Below are 27,278 nucleotides of genomic sequence, written 5' to 3' on the forward strand. Positions count from 1 at the left end.
GGAAAAAAAGAGGAAGATTGGCAACAGATGTTAGCTCAGGGCAGATCTTTCCCAGCAAACAAAAAAATAGACCACGTAAGGGATTCTAAGCTTAGGCTGGAGCAGGTGCTGAGGCCCAGGTCTCAAGTTCAGGCCTCGTGAGGCGTTTTCCTGGGTGCTGGACACCAGGGCACACGGCCCCTCAGCCCACTTTAGCTGCGCATTGCATCATCAGGGTGCAAATGCTTTAGTGGTTTCAGGGGGATTTTTAGCTGTGGAATCACTTACCAAATAAACTCTTGGAGCCCCCATTTGAAAAAGGATGTGCTGACTCGGTCTGTATAAAGGGCGTGTGTCAGCGTCAGGGCAGGCTTGGGGTTGGTGCCTCCCTCTCCTCTACTGTGGCCTGATTTATAGTCAAGGAAAACGCTGGTACAGCAGGAAAAACCGGGCTTGGGAGCAGCACGTGGGTGTGAAGGCAGCCTCTGCCGCCTATGCTGCCTCACTTTGAACACCGGCCAGCCTCTGGGACCTCAGTTTCCAGCCGGATAGACTGGAGGAGTCAGCCCGCCCACCAGGGCCGTAAGAAATTCCAGGCTTGTGGTGAGGGTGCCCACCTAGAGTTGGGGCCCAGGGCAGGCGTGGAGCAGACGCTCATCAATTAGCTGTCATTCATATTATTCAGTGTGAATGACAGCTTGACAAGTGCATTGGACAGGTGCTTAGACAACTTGATTTACATTTCATAAAATTTCAAATTTTTTCAGTTATCAAGATAATCTGTTAAATGTTGCCACTGAATTGTCTATGTCTTAAAATGTTCAATTTTCTAGAGAATTTTAAGCTTAAATCTGCCTGAGGAAGTGACACAGATAGCAGGCCATCGTATGTGATTTGGGGGGGAGGTTAGAGATTTTAAGTAGACGTGAGTTCTCTCTGGGGGCCGTTGGAGTTTAGCTGGGAACATTTTAGATACCTGTCGCCCTCGTGCATTTTATAGGAACTCGGGCCTCCTGTGACCTGGAGGCTGCCGGCTGGTCGAGATGGGGGCTGGGAGTGGTGGCTCTTCTCCCACTGGGAACCCGGGGGTTCGCTGTCAATCTTATAGGCTGGAGGATTAACGGGAATTCAGTGAAGCGCTCAGAGCTCTGAGTTCTTTTTAAGAACCAAGTATGACCGTTATATAAACGTCCACACAAACTACCTGGTTCTGTCTCATCCCCATGAACTTTGTCTTTCTATCTTTCCTCTGACCCAGGAATTGCAACAGTCCCGAACCCCGCCTTTGACTGGGATGCCTTCCTTCAGCGCTCAGGTGAGAGGTGAGACCTCATGGGGGTTTGACCCAGGGCATCATGTCGGCCGGTGTCATTACTCGTTAGTTTCACAGCGTTTGGAAGACGCGGCTGTCGGGTCACAGAAATGCACTGTTTTAGGGAGAACAGGGACGGGGGAGCATGGGTTGGAGCAAGACAAGATTTGGAGAACAAACGCAGTTTCCCCGTGTTCTCGGAGACGCCGGGGGTGGCATCTCCTCGTGAGGACCTGCCGGCTGGAGAGCAGGAGGGAGGGGGCCACGGCCCTTCTGACGTGCTCGTGGGACATGCCTCCCCATGTGTGTCCCACTCCAGGTGGCATTCGCTCCTCAGAAGGACACCAGCCTCATGCGTTCCTGTCCCTTTATTAGTGACACACGCGATGAATGACCACCGTAAAAAACACGAGAAAGTGGAGACCAGATACAGAAACAAAAATTGAAGCACTTGAAATCTCAGCACCAAAAAGGGACTGCTGTTAATGTTTTGATGTGATCTTTCTCAACAATTTTACACATATATGTAAAGATTTTATGTATTTATATATAATTATAGATATATATATCTATAGATATTGTATCTATATTATATATGATATCATATATATTGTATCTATATTATATATTTTTGTCTTTTAAAATCATTATATAAAATAGATATAATATAGTAACATAATTATAGATCTGTATATGGATATATTATAATCTAAATATAACACATTATTAAATATAATATATTATATATAATTATTTTTAAAAGACAAAAATACAGTCAACCTATACTTTCTGCTGTAACCTACCTTATTTATTCATTATGTCAATAATAATATGAGCTAATTTGTCATTCTTTAAAAATTTCTAACATAAAATTTACATGTAGTGAAATACAGAGATTTCGAACATAAAATTAAATGAGTTTTGACAAATGTCTACACCCGAATGCAGAGATCACCTTCCTCCCACTCAAGAAGTTCCCTCGTGGGCTCTTCCGCATTTAATCCCCGTGGCCTAGAAGAGACCCCTGCCCCAGTTTCTATCATCCATGACAGAAGTTGCATTCCATTGTATGGACATACCACCAATGGTTTATCCGTTCTCCTATTGATGGATTTTTGAGTTGCTTCCTATTTTTAGCTATTATAAATAAAACTGCTCTGAACATCCTGGTGCAGAGATTCTGGTGAGCTGTGTTTTCATTTCTCTTGGATAAATGCCTGTAAGTTGGCTAGCTTGGTTATAGGGTGCATATTTGCTTAACTTTGTAAAAAAAAACAGCCAAACAATTTTCCAAAGTATTGTGCCATTTTATACTTCCATAGACGTTGATGAGAGTTCCGGTTACTCCACATCCTTGCCAACAGTTGGTACTGACAGTCTCTTCAATTTTAGTTATTCAAGGGGGATAGTGAAATCATATCTCGTTGTGGTTCTGATTTCCATTTCTCTGAGATGAGCGGTGTTCAGTACATTTTCACGTGCATCTTGGCCGTTCATGTATCTTCCTTGGTGAAGTGTCTAGCCAAGGCTTTTCCCCAATTTTTTAATTATGTTGTTTGTCTTTTAATTCTTGGTTTGTAGGAGGTTTTAAAAAATATATTCTGGGTACAAGTCTTTTGTCAGATACCTATATTGTGAATATTATCTCCCATTCTCTGGTTTACCTTTTCATTTTCCTAACTGTGTCTTTTGACGAGCAGAAGCTGGCCATGATCGTATAGCGGTTAGCACTCTGCCTTGTGAAGAGCAGAAGCTGGCGATGATCGTATAGCGGTTAGTACTCTGCCTTGTGAAGAGCAGAAGCTGGCGATGATCGTATAGCGGTTAGCACTCTGCCTTGTGAAGAGCAGAAGCTGGTGATGATCGTATAGCGGTTAGTACTCTGCCTTGTGAAGAGCAGAAGCTGGCGATGATCGTATAGCGGTTAGTACTCTGCCTTGTGAAGAGCAGAAGCTGGCGATGATCGCATAGCGGTTAGTACTCTGCCTTGTGAAGAGCAGAAGTTTTTAATTTTGTTGAAGTCTAGTTGATCAATTTTTCTTGCATGGTTAGTACTTTCTGAGTCCTGTCTAAGAAATCTTTGCTTACCCTAAGGTTGCAAAGGTATTTTCCTTATTTTTTATTATTTTTTCCTCTGGAAGTTTTAGCATTTTAGCTTTTCATTAGGATTGTAATCTATCTGGAAATTTTTGTGTGTGGTATGAGGTAGGGATTAAAATTCATTTTTTTCTATAAATTGTTTCAGTATCACTTATTGAAAATGCTTTTCTTTCCTTATTGAATTGCTCTGGTGCCTTTGCTGAAAATCAGTTTACTGTGCATGAGTGTTCTGTTCATCTGTATGTCTATCCTCACACCAAGATCATGCTGTCTCACGGCTGTAGATTTATAGTAAATCTACAAATCAGGTAGTGTTTTTCAACAACTTTATTTCAGAATTGTTTTAGCTATTGTAGATTTTTTGCATATCCATATAAATTTGGAATCATCTTGTCAATTTATATAAAATCCTGTTGCATTGAATCTATAGATCAATTTAGGGAGAAATGACATCTTAACAATAATTTGTGCTAAAATCTATGAACAGGTGTATGTGTACATTTATTTGCCTTATTTATCTTCATAGTGATTTGTACAGGTCTTTCATGTATTTTTTTTTTATATTTTTAAGATTGGCACCTAAGCTAATAACTGTTGCCAATCTTCTTTTTTTTCTTTCTGCTTTTTTCTCCCCAAATCCCCCCAGTACATAGTTGTATATTTTAGTTGTGGGTCCTTCCAGTTGTGGCACGTGGGACGCCGCCTCACTGTAGCCTGATAAGCGGTGCCATGTCCGCGTCCATGAACCGAACCAGCGAAACCCTGGGCCGCTGTAGCGGAGCGTGCGAACTTGACCACTTGGCCACGGGGCTGGCCCCTCATGTATTTTCTTTTAACTTATTTTTAAAGATTTTATTATTTTTGACACCATTATAAATGGGATTGAAAAATTTTTCATTTTTGAATTGTTTGTTGCTGGTATATAGAAATACAATTGATTTTTCTACATTGACATTTTATCCTGCAAATCTTGTCAATTTATTAGTTCTAATTATATCATGACTCTTAATTCCTTTATAGTATTATTTTAAATTCTGTAATCTTATTTGACCAACGGCTCTTGTTGGTCATTTCGATTTTTTAAAACTTTTGTGTATGCAGTGATGAAGGACTTCAGTCTTCATATATTGGCCCAATTGTTTTCTTAGCAGCAATTCCTAAAAATGGAATCACTGGATTAGATTATGCACTTAAGCAGAGCTTTCATATGTCTTACACAATTGTCCTTTGGCAAGGTAGCATCAATGTGCGTGTCCATCGGCGATGCTGTGAGGGTGCCACTTTCCCCACAAGTGGTAGAGCTAGGAGAATCTTGCCATCGTGTTTTCCACGCACAGTAGGACTTCAGCATAGTCAGGATGTTTAAAGAAAATTTCATTGTATACTATCTCTAAGTATAGAAGGTTTAGTTGTCCACAAATGAGGCCCATAAGTACATGCTCTATGGGATCATAACTGCCTTATAGGCTGACCAACCCAATATTTCTGGTAAAGGTGCTGAAACAGCTAAAATTGGCTTATCAAATGCAATGTTTTTATTGAGATAAAAATGGCATGTAACATTATATAAGTTTCAGGTATACAACGTTGTAATTCAACATCTGGTTTTTTTTTAATGTAGCCAATTCCCTTTATTTATTTATTTATTTATTTATTTTGAGGACGATTGGCCCTGAGCTAACAGCTGGTCCACTGTTCCTCTTTTCTTTTCCCTCCCCAAAGCCCCAGTACATAGTTGTACATCCTAGTTATAAGTCCTTCTAATTCCTCTATGTGGGACGCTGCCACAGCCTGCCTTGATGAGCAGTGTGTAGGTCGGCGCCCAGGATCTGAACCGGTGAACCCTGGGCTGCCAAAGTGGAGTGCACAAACTTAACCACTGTGCCACCAGGCCAGCACCATAATTTGACACCTGTTTACACCACAGCTCACCACCAAAAGGCTAGTTGCCATCCATCACCCTGCACTTGACCCCCATTTTACCTACGCCCCCAACCTCCTTCCCCTCTGGTAACCATCAGTCTATTCTCTGTATCTATAAGTTTGTTTTTGTTTTGTTTGTTCTTTTTTTTTTTTTTGCAGGTTCCACATATGGGTGAAATCATATGGTATTTGACTTTCTCTGTCTGACTTATTTCTCCAACAGTTGTTATTTCTTAGCATAATACCTTCGGGTCCATCCATGTTGTTACAAATGGCAAGATTTCATCCTCTTTTATGGCTGAATGATATTCCATTGCATATATATGCCACATCTTCTTTATCCATTCATCCTTTGATAGACACTTAAGTTGTTTCTGTATCTTGGCTGTTATAAATAATGCTGCAGTGAACATAGGGGTGCATGTATCTTTTCAAGTTAGTGTTTTCATATTTTTCAGATAAATACACAGAAGTGGAATAGCTGGATCATATGGTAGTTCAATTCCTAATTTTTTGAGGAATCTCCATACTGTTTTCCATCGTGGCTGCACCAATTTACATTCCCACCAGCGTGTAGGAGGGTTCTCTTTTTTCTCCATCCTCTCCAACACTTGTTGTTTCTTGTCTTTTTGTTCATTAGCCATTCTGATGCGTGTGAGGTGGGATCTCATTGTGGTTTTGATTTGCATTTCCCTCCAACTGCGATTTAAAGCCTGAGAATTTGTCTGTTTTGACCTGAAAGGTTTCCTCCGAGAGAGAGGACAGTGAGGGGTGCTCTTGGGGAGAGCTCAATTTGCAAGTTCTGTTGTAAACTTCAAAGAAGAAGCTGAAGGTGCAAAATCAAGCCCTGCCCTCAGCAAGTGTGAAGACCCCCTAGCCTGTTTTTGCTCCAAAAACTTCAAGCAAAACCTCCACCACGTACTGTATGTCAGCATTGGGTTCCCTGCAAAAGAAAAAAAATCTCCAAGCATTTTATTAGAAATAATTTTCGGAGTGTATTCATCAGTCTCAGCGACAAGAGCAGAGCTGTTCTCAGCATTACAGATGGACCCACGCCATCCGATTGCTTTATCATGTCCGGAAGGGTGCGCCATTATTCTGAACCAGTGGGCATGTCTTAAATTGCCTGTTGTAAGGTTATTTCATCTTCTGTGTATCACAGGACACAGTTGCAGTGTAACTAAGATTCATAATTTCCCAAAGGAGAGAGATTCGTCATCAACTTCCAGTCTCAACGGTTGATTGTTTCGCTGTTCTTACGAGGGAGTGATTCACCAAACAGCCAAGAGATTTAAAATCCTCCCTAGACAACATTTCCTCTGGAGTCCTGCTTGGCTGCAGTTTAATCTTGATGTGTGCAATTAGAAGTTGTAAATGTATTCAGAATAGATGGGCACAGGGAAGCTTGGGCTGTGATTGTGATGCTGGTAGCTGAGGGGGGTAGGTAATGGCTTACGGGTAAGATGTAGAATTAATCCGTGTCTCTGGGTTCTATGATCAGTTGCCTGTCCTCCTTTGTGTGGCCATTCATCTTTGTCTCTTTCAGACTCTAGAGATGACCCATCTTCCTCCCCCCTCCACTGTCTTACCCTGCCCCCCGCATGTTCGAAACCCGTGACTGTGATTGGCACCTCCACTTTGAGCTTGAGACAGTGAAAACAGAAGATACAGTGACTTTGATACAGGCTATTAGTGATCAAATACTCGCCCTCTGAATTCTTATGAACTGTTAACCTTGAAGTCAAGGGGAGTGTGTTGGGAAGGGCCTCGTTTATCACTCCATATAAATAGGCGGGCCCCTGATTAGGCACCACGGTTTATCGTCTGCTTCCTAAATAGCTGATGTCAGTTTTATGACGCATTCTTCTCTACAGTATGTAGCAGGTTTTTGAGGACATTCAGTTTTATCTCTAAGGTCTAGCTAACAAATTACTGAGTCTCCTTGGTTTAAAACATTAAACCAATTTTATGCTAACCGGATCCCACATTCGAGCAGATCAACCAGGAGCAAATAAAGAATGAAGTAGGTTAAATGTGCTAAGTGGCCTTGCTGTAATTTTTCACATGATATTTACAGTAGCTCTTCTGATGAGAAGATGCATGTTTAGACATTCGAGTTACTTACCTGGTCTTTGAGTTTTCTGTGCATTTCCAAGTGTATCTTAAATGTTGTTACGATGCAGTGCTCCATGATTTTTGCTTTTAAATGCCAGTGACCCACACATGTGAAGTAATGATTCCCAAAAGACCATCAAACCCAGAAACCATGAAAGCTTAAATTTGACCTGGCCATTCCACCACTCCTTCCTGTTTTTCTGTTGTCCATTTTATATTCTTCTTATTTCTATTTATTTATTTATTTTTCTCTCTCTTTCTTTTTTAAACTCTATTTGTATTTTCTATACGGAGACTCTAATATGCCTAACTCACATGGTGTATTTTTTTTCATATGGAAAATTGGTGTTACTAGATCCCTTTATGCATCAATGGCCCCCAAAATCAGACTTATCAGCTAAAATTCCCAAACCCTAATACACTCAACTGATGTTCTCGAATTCTTTTCTGCTTATAATAACATGTGAAAAAAATAAAGAGAGCTGCCAGAATAGACAACAGTGGTTAGAAGTTGGCTTCACTCAGACTGGGTTTCTGTTCTGGAGCCGCTGATGAGTGACTTTGCGGGTTAGGCGACATGGTGCGTAGCCTCTTGGGATGATGTGATGGCAGACCGGGAGAATGACTTGTTTTGTTTTGAAGATAAAAATACCATTCTGCAGGAAATGATGACATCAGAAAGACACAGAATTGCACGCATTTTAAGGGATGAGTTCCAACCTTGTTCACCTAGATATTAGAGGAAAAGCAAAGAGAAGAAAAATAAGCTTTGGGTTAAAATGAGAAAACAAAATCCACTAAAAAATTAGGTAGGTACCTGCCTCCCCTCCAAACCCACAGAGCACCTGTTTTAGTTCCTTTTTAAAATCGAACAGTGAACAGACTACTTTCCCTGAGGCTGGCCAGGGTCGAAGGGAGCCTGGAACTGATGAATGAGAGCTGGTGCCTCAGTGCGAGGGGCTGAGCATGCGCTTCTTCCATCAGGATTTGTCAACTGTTGTCTTTATTTCCTTGAAAATGATATTTCTATATGTGAGAAGTGCATATAAGCAACTAGAACCCAATTGCTGTCTCTGCATTTTGTTTTCTTAAAATCCTAGAATAAGACAAAGCATTTAGTCCTCTGCTCTGTCGTTCTCTTATTTAGTTTCCTAAATTCCCATGACATCCAGTCTCCAACCCAGGAAGACCGCGAGGGGAGCGGCAGGGGACTGCGATCAGCTCCCTCTCCCTCCAGGTCTGATAGGGCAGGGGCCTTAAAATCAGTTTAGTGAGTTGGGGACCAGCACTTTTAACAATATGAAATGAAATAGAACAAAAAACTGTCAAAGACCTCATCTGTAGCAAGGCTAATTTCTTTTTTGGAAACTATGTATAAACTCTGTGGATAAATGCATAACCCCTGTGTAGGGATTGCAATATAACATGTGTATCTTACTGTAGGTCCAGTCAGCAGTTGAAGACCCGTGTTGTGAATTATAGAGGATTCTCTTCCCAGGGCTGTCTTTCCCAGGGGTCCTGGGGTTGGGGCAGGGCCACTTTTTTCCAGCTTCACCTGGCTCGAAGGCCAACAGTCTTCTGCACCTGCTATTCTGGGCAGCTAATGTGTCAAATCGAAGTCGAGGAGCAAAATAATTTCCATCTATACTGTCACATAGCAGAAATAAGGAATTAAGTGGAGGCTTTTTGCCGAGACATCACATAGTTTCTTACAATGATGCTTTCTTTGGATATCTTCTCTGGACGCCATCTCTGTGTTTCTGTTTTGTTTTTGTATGCCCTTTTTTTCAATTCAGTAATAACGATTCTCAACTTTCCCCTTCTTTGGGTTTTTCTTCTTTGGTTTTCCCTTTCATGCTTTTTCTCCTTCCACCTTCCTTCTTTTCCTCTTCTTGTATATTTGAAGAGATAGCTCATGCACATGATGATGATGATGGTTGAAGTGATTTTGTATCCTTTTCAATGTGTCACGTCTGGAGACACATAATGTCAGCTTCTTTCATTACTGGTGATTTTTCTTTAATATGTAAACTGTGTGTGTACATGTATGTGTGTGTAAACACAAACCCATGTGCACTGGGCTGAGGTTTCCTACCTTGGTTAAGTGGGTACATGTACAGATGTTGTGTTTCCTTTGAAATTAATTAATAAGTCATTTTTGAGAAGGCACTTTTAATTTCTGTTCTCATCGAACTCTTATTGGTCTTAGCATTCATTGATGTTCTTGCCTAGTACTGTAGGGATGGACCTGGCCTTCCTATCTTTAAAGGTATTCTTCAACTTTCATCATTCATTAAAGAGAATGGCTTGTCTCCTGACCTCACTTTCTCACCCAGTCTGGTGTGGAGACTAGGAGTGGAGTCTAGGGGTGGAGAAATTGATTCCACCTCTGGGTGGGAGGTGCCACAAAGAACGTGGCCGTCTTCCACAACTAGTCTGATGTTACAGCTTTCACTATGGCAAAACTAAACCCTTCTGTCTGTCTCTGGGCAGGTATACTGTAAATGTGGGTACCTATGTATACATGTATGGAGTCAGGAGTACATTAATGTATAAACCATCTTTCCAGTTTCATCAAGAAAATAGTCTTCGTGGCTGGAATTGGGTCTAAATGTTTTCCAGGACCTCTGGCTCACACGTCGGTGATAACTGAGTCAGTTCCCTGCCCCGCCCTTCCTCACCGCAGCAGAGGCGCATTTACGTTTATGAGGCTGGGCTCACTCAGGTTTACCCATCGAGAGAGAATGCTCGTTCATGCAGGGAAATGAATACAAGCGTCAGGAGTGGGAACAGCTGGCTGAGAAGTCTGAGGCCCCTCGGGCCCTGAGCTGTGTCTGGGGTTGTGGATGCTGTGTTACCCCTCGAGTCCTCTCCCCTGAGAACATCCTGAACTCTTCCGTTGCAGAGATTAACCAAAGTGCTGATAATTTACACGTGTTTCTCCTGATATGCGGACTCAGACAAGTGAAAGACCCTCTCTATGTGGTGGATGTGTTCTCAGGTATGTTTCTCAGGTCACCCTCTGTTTACGGGCGGGGCACATGTCTTCGCATTTCTCTCTTTAAGATTTTGAATTTTATCTTCGCACACTTTGCACATTAGCAGAACTGTTTCTAGATGGTTACTTTGGCAACAACCAGAAAAATAATAGCGCTGTGGAGTCATTTCAATTGTTTTCTACTTTCCTTGCCCTCAGCTTCTGAGGAAATTATAAAAGTAGTGAATAATTGTAAGACTAAAATAGTTTTATCTGAAGATGCTTTACACATGCCAATTTGTAGGCTGCATTTGGAGTTTTATTGCTTTGCTTAAGTTAGTCTGGGCTCTCACTCTTCAGCACGTTCTGAAGCCCAGATTCATTTGTGGAAGCATGTTAGTCCTGGTTATCTAATAAATTAGGAAACTTGATAAGGTGTAACATTCTAGAAAAAAAATTTATTTAAAAGCATAAAATGTCAAATATTTACATTTTAAATAAATATAGTTAAATTTGACTAATGTGGATGAAAGCAAAATGATATGAAATAATTTGTCTTATGGAGTAATTTGTATTAAACGTAGTTGTATTTTCAGCTGTGATTTAAACCATTTTCGTTTTTAAAGTTTTTTTTTCTTTTTTCTTCCCAAGAATGGCATCAGGAAGAGCCCAACGTTTACCTGGTCATTGTCGGCCCTGAGGTGAGTTGACTTGCCGTAAACATTTATCTCTTCTCTGCTTTCCTCTTGATACTTTTTATGTATTTTTCTCAAATTAGTTTACACTGTTCTTCTAACCAAAATTTTCTTTCCTTTTTAAGTAAATGAAGTCTGTTGGCCTTTTTAAAAATAAAAACTAGACCAAGGTTCAAGATTATGACGCATAAATCTTTACAATTAATTTACTGCTACAAAGGATAACTAATAAATTCTTAGGGGAATACAGAGGAGTCATGTAAAGAGAAAGTCATACAAAGCAAAAGTTCATCTAGGTGGCGCATAAGGCAAAACGTGTGTGGTCCAGCATGAGGCAAACACTATGTGTGGTCCAAATTGTCTTTGAAACTCCCCCAAATGGCTCAACAACAAACGCAGAGCTGTGTTTTCAATGGAGCACAGATTAAGTAATTGGCGTGTGTTTAGGAGCCAGGTGGTATGGACAGTAAGTGTGTGTAAGCGCGAGAAGCACAGTCTGCTGGGGAGACGCGGTGCCTGTCCTGGCGGTGGGCTGGGAATGGCCCGGGGAATGGCATGGAGGTCCCGCCTCTCCTGCAGTGGCCGCCCGGATATTGGCGCTTCTCCTTATCACTACGGGTCAAGCGTGTGCCTCTTCCACCTCCGGGCTGCGTGCTCAGGTTCAGAGAAGCTGTGCTGACACTGGTCATCTCACAAACATGAACTTTGACTTTCTCCAGGTGGTTTGGAAAACGAAACGGGCTTCGCGTTTTCAGCTGGATTGGACGCAGCGTGGCGGGAAGTGCTCCCTCCTTCATGGGGCATCTGCTCCAGGGCGGCACTGTGCCAGCCCCACGGGAGCCACTCTCGGCTTCCTTTCCCACCTTTGCCCAGTGGGGAGAGTTGAGTGTGTGGGTGTTAGGTGCATGCACGACTTCACTGTGTCACTCACCTCTGTGAGAGGACCGTGGGTGAACTCGTCGGGGAGTGGAGTTCCACACGACTCGGGGCTCATGTTGTGTGATTCTTCCTTACGCAGGTTTCCGGTTCCCTGGGGACCCACAAAGCATGCGGTGGGAGTCTGAAGCTTTTCTCAGGCTTCTGGAAGACCTGTGGAAATAATATGTTGGCCTAGGAAAAGGCCACCTAACCTAATACAAATAGCAAGGGCTGGAATCTGTGGCCTCATTGTCTGTCACATGGGAAATGAAGCACCCCGTTTCGGTTGTTTGGTAAAACACACACTCACACACACGTGCATATGCACACGCATACACACGCCTGCACACACATACACGTTACACAGGCTCACACACACTCAGGGCCAGCCTTTTGGTGATAAGATAATTCCTGGTGCACTAATTAATACTAAGTCCCATAGTGGCGAAGTTATTATTATTATTTTATTATTATTTTAATTCTCTTTCCATCCTTCCATTTGAAGATCATGATTGAAAGAGGTTTTAGTTTGGTGCTAAATTCTTGTTAACCCGGAGAGAACGCCTCGGTCTTAGAGCCGTGGGCTGGCAGCAGCCATCACCTAGAAAGAATTTAGTAATGTGGCTTTCTTTTTCGTTGTTTTTATTTTGATGGTTACGTTCTACTTATGGCGTGTGATACTGGCTTTCTGACGATGAAAATTTCCTTTAAAAATAAATTGAATTGTCTTCACAAGAAGTATTAAATAAGCAATAGTACAGATGGTACGCAGATGTGACAAATTGTGAGAGTGCACGCAAATAGCCAAAGTTTGGGAAAATTTTTATGAAGTGTTAGTGTGTGTGGTGGAAGAGACACGAAAAAGAACAGGCCTGATGGAGAAGACCATTCAAAACTCCAAACTGAAGGTGATCTGATTCCTCGTTTGACGTTTTCTGGGTGGTGTTTCCTTTTAAGGAATCTGGAGAGAGGCGGCAGCCTTGGAAACACGTGTATAGCACTAAACATGTGCCGGAAGTCCCCTCCCAGAGACAGAGAGAGCCAGGAAGCGCGTGAGCTGGTGCAGAGGTCGGAGGAGGAGAGGGCGCTCCTGGAACAAGTCGCGCTTTCCTGGGTTTACCTGGAATCCTCATCTTTAACTCAGTCACAGATGAAGGACACAGGTGCCCGTTGTCTCATGAAGGCTTCGGAAGTCGTAGTCTTTTATAAGAGACACTGATATTTTTGTTTTTGATTTATTTTTCCTTAAGATTGGCACCTGAGCTGACATCTGTTGCCAGTCTTCTTTTTTTTTTCTTCTCCACCCCAAAGCCCTCCAGTATATAGTCGTGTATTCTAGTTGTGAGTGCCTCTGGTTGCACTATGTGGGTCGTCACCTCAGCATGGCTTGATGAGCGGTGCCATGTCCACACTGAGGATCTGAACCGGCGAAACCCCGGGCTGCTGAAGTGGAGTGCGTGAACTTAACCACTCGGCCACGGGGCCGGCCCCTGTTTTGTTTTTTATATTAAACAATTAGGAATGTTTTTCACTACCCGAGGAAAGACGTCTTTTCTACCATTTGTTTTTGGAACGTGTCACTTTCTGTCCCTTTGCTTGCTTACTTTTGAAAGAACAATGAATGTAAAAAATGTTTCTCTTTTTTCCTAATTTCACTGCAAGGAAACTTGTCACTCAGGCTCCAGGTTGGAAGACAGTAGGAGAGGGCAGAGGCTGTGGCAAACTGTGGAATGATAGTGCGGGGAGCAGGATTCAGCTGCAGCAGCTGCATTCAGAGATGCAGGCCCCCTTGTCGACTTTCTGAGAGAACCACCAATCCAGAGAGTCTGTGTGTGTGTGTGTGAGAAACGTGGTTTGTGTAAAATTTTTTTTGAGAAAGATTAGCCCTGAGCTAACATCTGCTGCCAATCCTCTTCTTTTTGCTGAGGAAGACTGGCCCTGAGCTAACATCTGTGCCCATCTTCCTCTACTTTATATGTGGGATGCCTATCACAACATGGCGTGCCAAGTGGTGCCATGTTCACACCCGGGATCCGAACGGCGAACCCCGGGCCGCCGAAGCGGAACGTGCGAACTTTACCGCTGCGCCACCCAGCCAGCCCCCAAATGCGTTTATTTTTGGGTGCTGGGAACTAATTAAATAAACACACCCATGTGTGTACATGCACACATGCACACATCAAACCCTCTTGGTGTTGGCCTTGTAGGACCTACAAAATGCGTCTCTGTGTTTTCTTTTGTTAATTTCTGGAAGGAGGTAGTCCTAAATGGTTTAGAGCAAGGCCTGTCGTGGCTTTGCCCCATGAGGGATTGACCAGGACTTGACACTGCAGGATTAGGGCGCAGAGGGCGATTGGAGCTGGGGAGGGCAAGGCCGTTTACAGTGACCACAGAAAGGCACGTCCGGGGAAGCTTTTGTGCTTCCATAATTTCCAGTGGCCTCTCCTCCCCATTTCCATCTTGTCTAATAAACCTACAATACGCCTAACGACAGGATGCTCACTAGGCAAGCACAGGTCCAGGACTGGTCCCCTAGAACCCTCCAGCCCACTAGATTGCCATCCCTGAGACCCCTGGGACCATCCTGGAACTGCATCTGCAGCTAAGGAGGTCATTTGCTTGGGGGGAGCAAAGAACACAAAGTCACAATTGAGTATGAATGAGAGAAAAGAGCAGCGAGGAGAGAGCTCAGTGCAGGGCTGTGAAGGACCATGATCTGAGAGCCACTAGTCCTCAGTTCATTGCCATGAATTAATAATAATTCTAAGGCACTTCTTCCACAGGGCACTCCACCATCCATAATTAAAACCCCTCTAGGAAATGGGGAAATGCGTTCTTTGCTTGCAAATTTGCCACTTAGCAAAACCAGTTGTATGCACCTGGCACTGCGCCACGTCCACACGTCAGCTGCAGCCCTCCTAGGGTTTGCTCACGTCTCCTCCACTGACGGGAGAGACGGTGTCTTCCATCTGAATCTGCCTGCAGAGGTGCAGCCGTCTTCTCAGCCCGCACGGAACCGAGCGCAGAGCGAAGGCTTTGGATCTGCCTGGTTAGGTCTCTCTCGGTCCCTTCTGGCTGCTATCACGAAATACCGCAGACCGGGTGGCTTATGCACAACAGAGATCTATTTCTCACAGTTCTGAGGCTGGAAGTCCGAGATCAGGGGGCCGGCATGGCTGGGTTCTTGTGAGGACCACTTCCTGGCTCGTGGTGGATGCTTTCTCCCTGTGTGCACATGTGGCGGGGACAAGGGAGCTCTGTGGGGTCTCTTGATAAGAACACTAATGCCATTGATGAGGGTTCCACCATCGTAGCCTAAGCACCCCCAGAGGCCCCACCTCCTAATTCCATCGCAGTGGTGGTTAGGATTTCAACATTTGAATGTTGGGGGGACACAAACTTTCAGTAAAGTGCCAGCCTCCTAAAAACTCTTTATCAAATCTAAGGGGAAACAAAGCCACCTCCACAGAAACCTTGACGTCGTCTGAGCAGACGGTCATTTGAGTTTCTAAATGTCCAAGGCAGCACTGAATCCAATTAGTCACAAACTCCTTTGAACAGCGTGTTGGCTTCCTGCTTCCCTCTGCCCCTCAGAAACGGACACGTCCAGACGCGTTCGTGACCCTCACAGAGGCTGGTGCCTTTAGGTTTTATTTGCTTTTTTAACCACAGCCAATGGAGTGCTGGTAAATGTTGAACAACCGTTTCTTGTTGGGGAGGCAGGAGCCCTATTTCCTGAAGCCCTCTTTGCTTATTTTCATGATGTGAAAGCGTCTACCATGGCTGAGCCCAAGTCATCAGGCAATGTCCCTGAGCACAGGGCTGAGGAGGGATGTGGGTGTGCACAGTGGCCCTTGTGAGCAGCTAGAGCCAACTCCAGCACATTTACGTAGTCACCCACCATACACACTCACATACACACCACACACATGTACTCACACCAGAAATGAGCTTCATTAAGCAATACATTTTTTTTTTTTTTTTTTTTTGGTGAGGAAGACTGGCCTGACCTAATATCTGTTGCCAGTCTTCCTCTTTTTGCTTGGGGAACTTTGTCCCTGAGCTAACATCTGTGCCAGTCTCCCTCTATTTTGTATGTGGGATGCTGCCACCGCATGGCTTGATGAACGGTGTATAGGTCCATTCCCGGGATCCAAACCCACGAACCCCGGGCGCTGAAGCAGAATGCACAAACTCAACCACTACGCCACCCAGCTGGCCCCAGCAATACTTTTAATTCATGCCATTCATGCACTCTGATATGTTTTTAAAGACTGTTTTATGCCATGCTTGCTATGTTATGCTATTCTGGTCTATCTTATATCATTAGAAGAATGTTTATTTTTTTACCCCCAAATTGATTTCATGATCCACTTCATAATCTGAAGTGTGGAAAACTCTGACTTGGGCCACACTGGATGATGTGTGTGTGGTGTGTGTGTGTGTGTGTGTGGTGTGGTGTGTGTGTGTGTGATGTGTGTGTGTGTGGTGTGTGTGGGTGTGGTGTGTGTGTGTGTGTGTGTGTGTGTGACCCCTCTAAACATATTCCCTCTTTGAACCAGAGAATTGGCTGTTTCCTTGGTGAGTTCTCACCCCAAATCTCGGCCTGGCTCAGGCGTGACCTTGTCAGATCTGTTTCTGCTGACTCCTGGATTTAAACCAGCTCCCCACCATCATTGGAAGATTGCCACACATCTGCCAATTTTCAGTCAAGGATTCAGTTTAACGTCACTTCTGAATACAGAACTAGGAGGAGTCTAAAAATTTTACACTTGAATTTGAACATTTACTACAATGTTATGGGTTAATATGCTGGTAATTTGGAAATGGATTTTAGAAGTGGATTCAAGATCAAATCTTGTCACATTAAAATTCATATTTTAATGAATATCTCATATAACAGATTGAACACCCCAAATATTACCATTATTGTTGACATCCGATGAGAGTCCTCTCTTCTCTCATCCACTTCTTTCTCGTCCACTGCAAAGCCCAAGGATGGAATAAACTCGGTGTAAATCGTGCCCTTCTGGAGGCTGCGGCTTTTCCAGGTCGTGAACGCTGCCTCTCAGTACAGCCTTGCCTTGACGCCGTTAGTTAGTATGTCTTGAAAAAGCACACAGTCCGTTGCTAGGGGATAATTACAGAGCATTCAGCAGTGATTCCCTCTGTCATTTCTCTCCACGGAGCCCGGGCATGCAGGAGACCCCGAGGAAGAAATCACAGCTCAGGCAGTGCCCTTGGCTACACGCATCAGACCGACTTGAGCCAAAGGACATTTATTAGAAGACCACAAGAGAATTGTTGGGGAGACTGAAGACCAGGTTTGGATTTCGTCAAGAACCAAGAAATTCCAGAGGCCGGGAAGTCTTAGCCAGAAACCTTTCCTTCAAGGCACCACTCCTGGGGGAAATGAACTCCACCCATTTCTTAGTCTCTGGATCATTCCCCTCAAGGTCCACGGTGCAGCTTGGGTCATATGCCATCCTTTTGTAAGGAGAAGTCCAGGCATCCCATTCTGCTTTGACCAGACAGTACCCAGTGGGGAGGAGGTGAGGAAGAACCCCAGGGGGCTCTGGCAGGAGGGGGCAAACGGATGCCGAATAGTCAAAGAAGAAATAGGTGTTCATGGCACCCGTGGAATACCTGGTTGGTTTTCATTAACGATCAAACAAGCACTGAATGCTTTGGTAGGGCAATCAATAGGAAGAATATGGCCATTGTCTTTGGCCCCTGGCATCTAATGGGTGCTTTTCCTCCAGGGAAATGGGAAGAACGCTGTCTTCGCAGTGGAAGTTGTGCTCAGCTGGGGAAACTGCATCAGGCAACCCTCTAATGCTTCATCCTTTATGGACATGGTGCCATATGGCAGACGTTGTGAGGGGCGTGTCAGTAGGAGGCTGGGATATCTTTATTTGTTGCTTGTTCATTTATATGAACAATATGTATATTGTTATATATACGTAGTCACGCATCCAGAACAATGGGGATACGTTCTGAGAAATGCATCGTTCGGCAATTTCGTCATTGTGTCAACATCATAGAGTGCCCTGAAGGTGAACAAAATTTGCCACCCCAAAATGTGTCTCTTTAACATGAGGATTATTTTAGGCTGCTTATTTTTAAGAAACGAAAGACCCAGAAAGTTTTTCTTATTAGCCTCCTCTTAACTGCCTAAAAGAATTCAGGTGAAAAAACCTGTCTCAGGAAGCAAGTGTCACCTTTGCATCACATGAACTGGGTGGCGGACAGGGAGGGACCTAGAAAAGCCTGTTTGTTGGCTCCGTTCTGTGTTCTTCTGTTTCTGTGTGGCCAGACAAACACTTGTTTTCCAAGTGTTTGCCCCTTTTCTCCCACCTGCGAGTTGTCTTCCTTCCCCTTGAAGCTCCTGACTCTCCCCACCCCCAACACCTTCTTTTGTCTTTAGCTGAGGATGGTATTTATGGTGAGGGCTTCAGCCATTTTGGGGAGTTACTCGGTTTTCCTGGGTTTCTCCCATGTTTAGATGTTATTAAATTTTTGCTTGTTTTCCTCCTGTTAATTTGCCTCGTGTCAATTTAATTCTCAGACCAGTCAGAAGAACTTAGAGGAAATAGAGAAATAGAGGAAAATTTCTTCCTACGCTGCAATACTTACAGAAACCTAGATGGTTTAGCCCATTACACACCTAGGCTATATGGTACAAATGTTATGGGACCACTGTCATATATGTGGCCCATTGTTGATGGAAACGTCGTTATGTGGCATGTGACTGTATGTATATGTATGTAGGCTTACTTATGTATGTATGTGTATATATACATATGTGATGTTATTTACTTCCTTATTCATTCCTTCAGGAAGTGCTTACTGAGTGTCACTGTGTTATAGGCATGTGGATGTACATCCCCATAAACAGAACAGACGTGGCCCCTGCCTGTGTGGAACATGCGGTCCAGTTAGGAAGACAGACACACACAAATGATTACGAGCCCGAGGCATATCTGTCAGCAAAGGGAAGTTCGTGGCTGGCGTGCACAGAGCATTCACATGTGCTCCCACCCTTCCCTGTGGCCCAGCCTAGAAGGAGGTACCACACTTTTCTTTTGAATATCATCACTCTGCTTTTTAATTGGTGTTTGTCTACCAAACATTTTTTTTTTAAGATTTTTTTTTTTATTTTTCCTTTTTCTCCCAAAGCCCCCCAGTACATAGTTATATATTTTTAGTTGTGGGCTCTTGTAGTTGTGGCATGTGGGATGCTGCCTCAGTGTGGCCTGATGAATGGTGCCATGTCTGAGCCCAGGATCTGAACCAGCGAAACCCTGGGCCACCGAAGCGGAACACATGAACTTAACCACTTGACCACAGGGCCGGCCCCTTCCAAACATTTTTAAAACTGTAGAGTGAATGTTCTTAGAATGCTTAAAAAAAATCATTGATGCTGGGTATGTTTTATCTTTTAGATGTCATACATATGTTTATTTTTGTGGTAATTCTTAGCAAGAGCATTTTAAGAAGCGGAGTCTCAGTCCCGCATGAAATCGACATAACCATTCCTTGCTGCTACCTGATGACGAGTTCGTCAACACCTTTGGACCAGATGGCGTCGTCCGTATGGTGTAAAGGCTGGTCCTGCATGACTGCGCAGTAGAGCCATTTCATGCAGGGACTCTGGAGTCAGTGAGCTAGGTGCACTTTGCTTCTCTGTGCCTCAGTTTCCCCATTTGTAAAGTGGACATGACTAAGAAAATGCCACCTACCTCAGAGTTTGCTGCGAGGACTAAGTGAGCGAGCAGTCCCGAGCGCACTGGCAATACCTCATGAGTGTTAAATAAGATCTTTTCCTGCTGATGTTTGCTTTCTGTGTTGACATGCTGGATTCTGTTTTAGCTGCAGGATGGTTTGATCTGGCTTTGGTTTTCTATTAAAACTTCTTTGATCTGTCAGTTCAACCATTTCAGCAAAGCGTGTGGCTTCTGCTCGCCGGGGGTCTGGAGTGGGTGCCTTTGCTGGTACTCTTTGATAAGGAGTGGGCTATGAACATTTGGTTTGAGCATGACAGCTTAATGACTTTCCACAGTAACTTCTCATATCGAAGATTATGTTCCTTAAGCCTGGGAGTTGAAACAGTATATTTTACTTGAAAATAAATAAGCTGAGAAGGAGGAAATGAGGTGTTTTGGTTTTTTTTTTTTGCTGCTTGCAATGCTTTTCGCTTTTTAAAATTTCATAACATCTGCTGTCATTAAATAGAAATATCTACCCTTCTGTTTTTCTTTATCTTGTGTTTTGTTCCACTTGGCTTCACTAAGAGATTTGAAAAGGCACTGATGTGGAAGGTAAACCCGGGAAAGTTTAATGCAGTTGGTACTTTTGACTTGAAAGTTGCTGTGAAGCCTCCAATGAAATGTTAAGGTATGAAGTATTTCAGTGGTCTTGTAAAATTTCATTTTTCTTCCTTGACAAATTATTTTCCCCTAAATAGTTAATCATGAGAGCAGAAGTGTGCTAATAAAATTTAAAACAAGAGGAATTTCTAACTAAAAATGATCATAAGTCAAAGGTGAATTTGAACATTAGAATGTAGAGCCAAAAGGAGGCTTCCGTGAGACCAGCTATGTTTTCACGTGAGACGTTAGGGTTCTCATGTAACTTAGTTGTTTAGGGTAATTTAAAAAAAAGAATCAGAAATGGGAAACGCAAGAGTGGGGTGGGTTGGAAATCAGTCATTTAGCCAATGTTATGGAGCAAAGAACTGCACGCAGGGCCCTGTCACGGCCTTGGGAGGGACCTGGAGACGTGTCAGGAGACGAGGTGGACACATGTCAAAAAAGGCGGGCCCATGTTTGGTAGGAGGTGGTGGAGTTTGGGGAGGAGATGCTCCTTCTGGTTTGGGTGGCGGGAAGGTTTCTCAGGAAGGTGGCATTTGCCTGTGCCTTGGGGGATGAGCAGCTTTAGGGCAGAAGGTGACATTCCTGGTGGAGAGAATGGCATACAATTAGGAGCCGGGTGGGAAATGGGTAGACTGGAGATAGTGAGTAAGTAAACAGGTGAGCAGGTGGGTATTCCCTAATCCACATTGGCTTTTCATGAACTATTTAATAAAACTCTCCAATAGAAACCAGGGAGGCAGGAGAGCATGGTTTTAAGAATTCAGTTTCACATCAGACTGCCCGAATTCGGATCCTGGCCCAGCACTTTTCTAGCTGTGTGATCCTGGCTAAGTTACCCCAGGTCTCTGAGCTTCCGTGTCCTCTTGTCTTCTGTGGGAATCATGACAGCAGGATTGTTGGCATAGCTAGGACTTAGCGTAGGTCAGGCCCAGAGTTAGTGGCGAGGGAATATTGACTGCTAACAACAGCAGTAAATGATGAATCGTGCATAGCTGTGAGTTTATTCGTTAAAGAATTGTGTTTGCCACCCCCATGTGTCCCTCTCTAACCCTGGCCCTGCCTCTAGGTCCCTGAGCTCCATGAAGGAGAAGGGAGCTGGGTAAGGAGGTCTCTAACCGTGGTTCCTAGAGCCCATTGCCGCCAGTCAGCCCGTCGTGAAGCACCAGGCTGCAAGAGTGCATCCCCAGCTGGAGGGCAAAGGAACCTCATCACTATAGGCCTGCGCGGGGTGCTCCCTGAAAAGAGACATTGTCAGAAGGCCACTGAACTTCTCATCCACAGACTTCCCTCCCAGCATCTGGTGTGAGAAATTGCTCAGGAATTCCAAACAGATTTGCGCTTCCACAGCGCAGCCCTTGGTGCTTTGCAGGAGGCAAGTGAGGGCCTTCTGGTTGTCCTTCGTGAAGACGTCCGCCTGTGTGCTGTCTGTGCCAAAGGCGTACAGATGATGCCACCGACATCCCGCCAGCACGCCGCATACACAGAGAGTGTGCTTCAGACTCCACCTGGATGGGAAACATTTCATCCTCAAAAAAAATTGTCTTCTTTTTGTTACTAGTAGTTCCAAACATTAGATTGTTTTTCCCCTATGGGGTCAAAAGGAACCTAAGTATCTGATTGAGAGTGGAAAAATAGGAGACAGAAATCAAATATTGGCAGTGTTTCCGTCTTCATTTGTATGTGAATTTTTAATATAAAAGCAGGGACGTAAGGCACCAATGCAGATCACAATGTTTCAGCAAGCAAGGTTCAGCCCCTGAATTTCGTAGCAATTATAAAGAAACCTGTTAAAACTTTCTGCGTAATGCCAGCATTTGGATTTTCTTAAAACAACTAAATTTCTTATTGACAACATCTAAATGGTGTTTGCTGAATCTTTATCGTACAGTGGATTCCAGCCATTTAATATACTTTCCTGAGTTGTCTTGCGTGCAAGTGCGTGTGTTTAATGTTGTCTGTCTTCTGTGCTGTTCCTATAAGTTTGCTGTTAAAATGCATTAAACTATAAAAAAAACTCTAGGGATAATTTCAATTTTCCTTATGCATCCACATTTGCTGCGTTGACCTTCAAAGTCATGTGGTGACCTCAAGGATGTAAATGAGCTCCCCACTCCCCGGCCTTTAGGAGGAATCTCAGTCATGCCAGTGATCTGGAGGATGTGAGGTTTTTCACACACACACACACACACACACACTCATATGAAGCATTTCTTTCCCCAAAGAAACCGAAATAAAGTTTCTGGAAAATGCAACATTATTTCGGTTAGCCTGGTAAACTATGGGGATATTGTCATATTCCTTACACCGACCTGGTGTGCACTTCCTATCTCTACTGGTGAAGTGTAAATGAGGATAGAGATGGAATCTGCTTTCTCCTCGGGCTCATCAGGAGAAACGACAGGACGAGCCGGCAGACGCTGTATTAGTGAAACGCGTTTACACCTTCACCCGCCTGTGTCTTTGAAGAAATGTTTAGAATTTTGTGTTACACTCGCATAAATTCAAGAATGTTTTATCCGTTCTTTTAAAATTTTGTTTGTTGTTAATAACCCAGTGGAGGGCAGTGGGGGCAAAACCATTGTCTGTTGGTTGTTTTGAGGGGGAGTTTGCAGTTGGATGAACCAGAAGTGATAAATATATGCGGCAGCTTCGTCCTAAGCAGGCTTGTGGGAGCCCTGTGAGAGGCAGGGAGCTCGCCCCGAGACCCTGTGGTACCTGGTAAGTGAACGCAGCTGGGGAGAGGTCACTGCACAGAGAGCATTGCGGTGAGCTCTCGGACGGTCAGGAGTGAGGGGGGTTCCTCACTGAGTACGGTGATCGCTTCCGGGCATCCAAGCTCCTTTCTCTTTAACTCTCAACTCCGGATTGTTGAGAAGCTGAGCAGTGTCATTGGGAAGGTGAACATTTGAGATTTAGCTTATAGATATGTTTGTTGGTGGTGCCATCTGCAGGTCCCATTGTGCTTTCTAGAAGGGCTTTGATAATTAGCAGTCTTTTTCTGTTACTCATATAGTGGTTGCTGTGTCTCGGGCGCAGTTCTAAGGGCTGATTATGTTTGGTCCTCTCACCGATCCCAAGCCGCCATTGTTATTCTCGTTTCAAAGATGAGGAAGCCCAGGTCCAGGGAGCTCCACTGACATATGCAGGTCACGTGGCTGGTGAGGGACATGGGGGATTTGACCCTGGTGGTCTGTCCAGAGCCCGCTCAGTCTGTACCATCTTGGTACATCCTCCTGCCTCTGCACATCTACATATGATGTAGACGTTGTCCACATCTGTTAAGCAGACATCTACATGTTTGCTTAAAAACATGTGGAGTCACAACTAGAAGGACCCACAACTAAAATATACAACTATGTACTTGGGGGATTTGGGGAGAAAAGCAGAAAAAAAACCCCAAAACATGTGGAGTAAAGAATGTGGGTATAGCAGATCAGCTTGAAAACATTGCCATTAATTTTTGCATTAATTCAACAAACATATCAATCTCCAGGGATGCAAGAGGACGAAACACAGTCCCTGTTCCAAAGGACACATTCCCTCCAGATGTGAAATAGGAGTAAAATCCAGACTCAAGAATATTAGGTTGTGACTCATTGAAAAGTTGTACTTGGCTTTTTTTAAATTAAGATGTAATTCATATGCCATAAAAGTCACCATTTTAAAGTATATAATCTGGAGTGTTTTAGTATATTCACAATGTTTTGCAACCATCACCCCTATTTAATTCTGGAACATTTTGTCACCCCAGAAGAAACCCCATACCCATTAGCAGTCACTCCCCATTCTCTCCACCCCCTAGACCCTGGCAACCACTAATCTACTTTCTCAATGGATTTGCCTATTCTGGACATTTCATGTAAACGGAATCCATAATATGTGGTCCTTTCTGTCTGGCTTCTTTCACTTAGCATAATGTTTTCAAGCTTCATCCATGTTGTAGCAGGTGTCAGTGCTGCCTTCCTTTTTGTGGCTGAGTAATATTCCATCGTATGGAGGGACCACATTTTGCTTATTCATGCATCAGCTCATAGACGTGCCCTTGGCTTTAGAACTGTGTTTCTGGGAAGGCTCCTGGATAAAAATAAAATTTTAATTCTGTCAGTTCCTTTGTCTTAGATCTACTAAGGGTTCCAACTCCTTCTGCCTCAGAGATTTTATGACTAAATCCACCGCTGTAAGGAATTAAGCAGACCTTTCGCTGATGTGTTGGTGTCAGATTATCCTGTGGCTATCAATGACTTGTTTCAGGACCTTGAGTTGGGTAAGGGCTCTGGGATTTGACTAGGCTCTTACCTTGCAGGCCAAACAGCAAACAGGAGCATATGCATATTTCTTTGACCCTTCTCTCAAGTCCTTCTATCTTCCTTATTATTATTGTGTAGTAGCTGGACTCATTTCTTATTTGATTTGGTTTCTTCCTTCCGAGCTGTTCGGAGCTCTGCTGCCAGGATAAGCCATTCTCTTGAGACTTAGGCTCATTTCAGGCTTCTCCTAAAATCTATTTTTGTCTCTTTTCAGGTTGATCCAGTGTTTACAAGGGAAGTAAAAGCTAAAGTAAGGAGGTAAGTGTAGCTAGCGAACAGGTGTTTTGCAGGAGAGGAAACCTAGTGCCCCACCAGTAACTCAGTCCCCTGTTTGTCCAGGACTCCCCGTGTCCCAGGCGCTGCCCGAGCGCTTCACAGACTCAGTTCATCTCCCCGGGAGCTCATGAGAGCCTCGCACTGTCCCTTTCCCCACTCACAGGCTAGGAAATGGATGTACCGGGAGCGTGAGCAATTCCCTAGTGAGCGGCAGAGTGGACACGCTGGTGAAAAGATGTCCAGCTCGCTAGTTCAGGGAAACGCCAGTGAAAACCACCTTGAGATCATAATTTTTGCTGATTGGCAAAAACTGAAAAGACTTAAAAGACCAAGGGTTTGGAAGGGTAGAGGAAAACCACACCCCTCTCATACTCTGCTGGTGAGGGCGGGAGTTGCCACCACCTTTTGGAGAGCAATTTGTCGGAGTATTTGTTATAAATTGCATTCATCTGCCAGTAACAGAGACCCAACAACACTGGCTTAAACACGCTGGGGCTTAATTGTTCCCATAGACAAATCTGACGTCGTTGGTCAAGGACCAGGTGAGACTCAGGGACTTGGGCTCCTATCTCTCTGTCCAGCTGTCCCTCACCTGTGGCCTCCATCCTTAAGGTGACAAGGTGGCTGTAGGGCTCCACCCATCACATTCTGCATTTTAAGTGAGGAGAGGGGAAAGGGCGAGGGTGAGGCTCAGAAGGATCATCTCCCATTTGGGTCAGCCCCCTTTTAGGTGATTTCCTCACCATCCCTGTCTTCGCCTCACTGGCCACCCCGCCTGCAAAGGGGGCTGGGAAGTACTGATTTGATCCCCGTGTATAATCAGGTGTCTTTTTATTGCTCATGGATGCAGAATGCACATATGTAAAAGTTTAACCAATTAGGTGAGAGGATATGTGTCAAAATCATGAGAAGGGTGGGGGACAGAGAAGACAAAACCTATGTCACAAAATCTTATCAACTCTGGGTGGTGGGAACATTGGTTGCATTATATTTTAGTAGTTCTGTTTCTTTCTGTTTATTATATGTCTATTATTGTCTCTGCTACTGTCTTTAAAAGTTATTCGGGAAAAGGTTGGTTTCTAAATCATGCAGAGAAAATTGCAAAGACTGTCTCCCAGGGTCTGGGCTGCATGTTTGCCTTCATCACGTGCATTCAAAGTGAAAGCAGAGGTGTTAACAGGCTTCCTCCCTCCCTTGTCAGGGACGGGAGGTAGATTCTCACCCAATATAGTTGTCTGTACTGAACCCTTCATCAGTAATGCTTCCTACTCGAGCTAGGGTGTTTCTCCCAAATTGTCATCTCCTTCCCCCAGCCCCCTCCCCGTCCGGTTGGCAGCCGTGGAAACCCTCTCCCTGCCCCGTGTTGTTTCAGGACCGCTGGGGTGCGCCTGATCGGAGAGATGCCTCAGGGGGATCTCCACGCAGTGATGAAGAGTTGCTTCGTGGTGGTGAACAGCTCCGTCTCTGAAGGCATGTCAGCTGCCATTCTGGAGGTAGTTACCTAACGTGAGTCCTGAAAGTGGGAACAGGAAAGCGTCCATCACTCCTTTTCTTGTTTATGGAGGAGGCGTCTTTGTCAATAAAGTTCTGCACTTCTCAACCCCGAAAGAGCCCGACAGCGTTTCCTTGGGAATTCAAAAGTAGTTTTTAAGTTCTGTCTGGGACTTAAAAATATCATTTCATTTCTCATTGCCATTTCTACTTGCCAGCCACAAAGTAAGGTAAATCTAGGTTAACATTGCTTCTCTGACCCACTAGATAGCTTCAATGGGGAGGCAGTTGAGGTTATGAAAGGTTGAGACAGGATCTAGGATGGAGGCATGTTTTGCAAGAAGCCTTTTTCTTGACTTCTCCCTCTTTTCAGGATGTCTTGTAATCCTGGAATTTAGGGGATGAGAAAGGGTTGGAGTTCTGCGTGTGGCCGGGGATGTGGGGGCATATTACAGACACAGCAGGGGAGGGGGCCTGGGGGTGGGGATGAGGGTAGATCTAAGCTTTTCATCTAGCGTTCAGCTCCATAAAATCATTTAATCTACTTGGGCTAAACGTGCACATCCCAGCACAACTCTGCAGTCCATTGTCGAGGCATCTGTGTTTTACGGGAGAGGCTGGAGTAAGAAGCCTCTGCTCTTGAACTCTGGGCCAGCTCTGGCTTGACCGTGTCAGCTCTTCTGTAGAACGACTTATTCTAACCTCAAAGTCCCCTTGCAATCTCTTCTCTTCAATTGAGCGTTTTACGGGATGGGGTATTTTACCAGAACGTCTTAACTGCCTCTTGGTAGTTGACGTAATCACCAGTGT

The 27,278-nt window shown here is 44.2% G+C and overlaps 1 protein-coding gene across 5 annotated transcripts in view; it reads left to right on the forward strand.

Annotated features, from left to right (window-relative positions):
* GLT1D1 (glycosyltransferase 1 domain containing 1) overlaps positions 1-27,278 on the forward strand; it is a 100,920-nt gene that overhangs the window by 49,347 nt on the left and 24,295 nt on the right. For all 5 annotated transcript variants that reach the window (XR_011541893.1, XR_011541892.1, XM_070627300.1 and 2 more), the window contains 5 exons: positions 1,238-1,294; positions 10,335-10,430; positions 11,058-11,107; positions 24,916-24,959; positions 26,350-26,470. Coding sequence is in view for 3 of the 5 variants with exons in the window: in XM_070627300.1 (XP_070483401.1) it covers positions 1,238-1,294; positions 10,335-10,430; positions 11,058-11,107; positions 24,916-24,959; positions 26,350-26,470 (368 nt within the window). In the remaining 2 variants the exon portion in view is untranslated. The remainder of the gene's footprint in view (positions 1-1,237; positions 1,295-10,334; positions 10,431-11,057; positions 11,108-24,915; positions 24,960-26,349; positions 26,471-27,278) is intronic.

Source organism: Equus przewalskii, chromosome 7 (assembly GCF_037783145.1).
Source record: "Equus przewalskii isolate Varuska chromosome 7, EquPr2, whole genome shotgun sequence".
Classification (NCBI taxonomy): domain Eukaryota; kingdom Metazoa; phylum Chordata; class Mammalia; order Perissodactyla; family Equidae; genus Equus; species Equus przewalskii.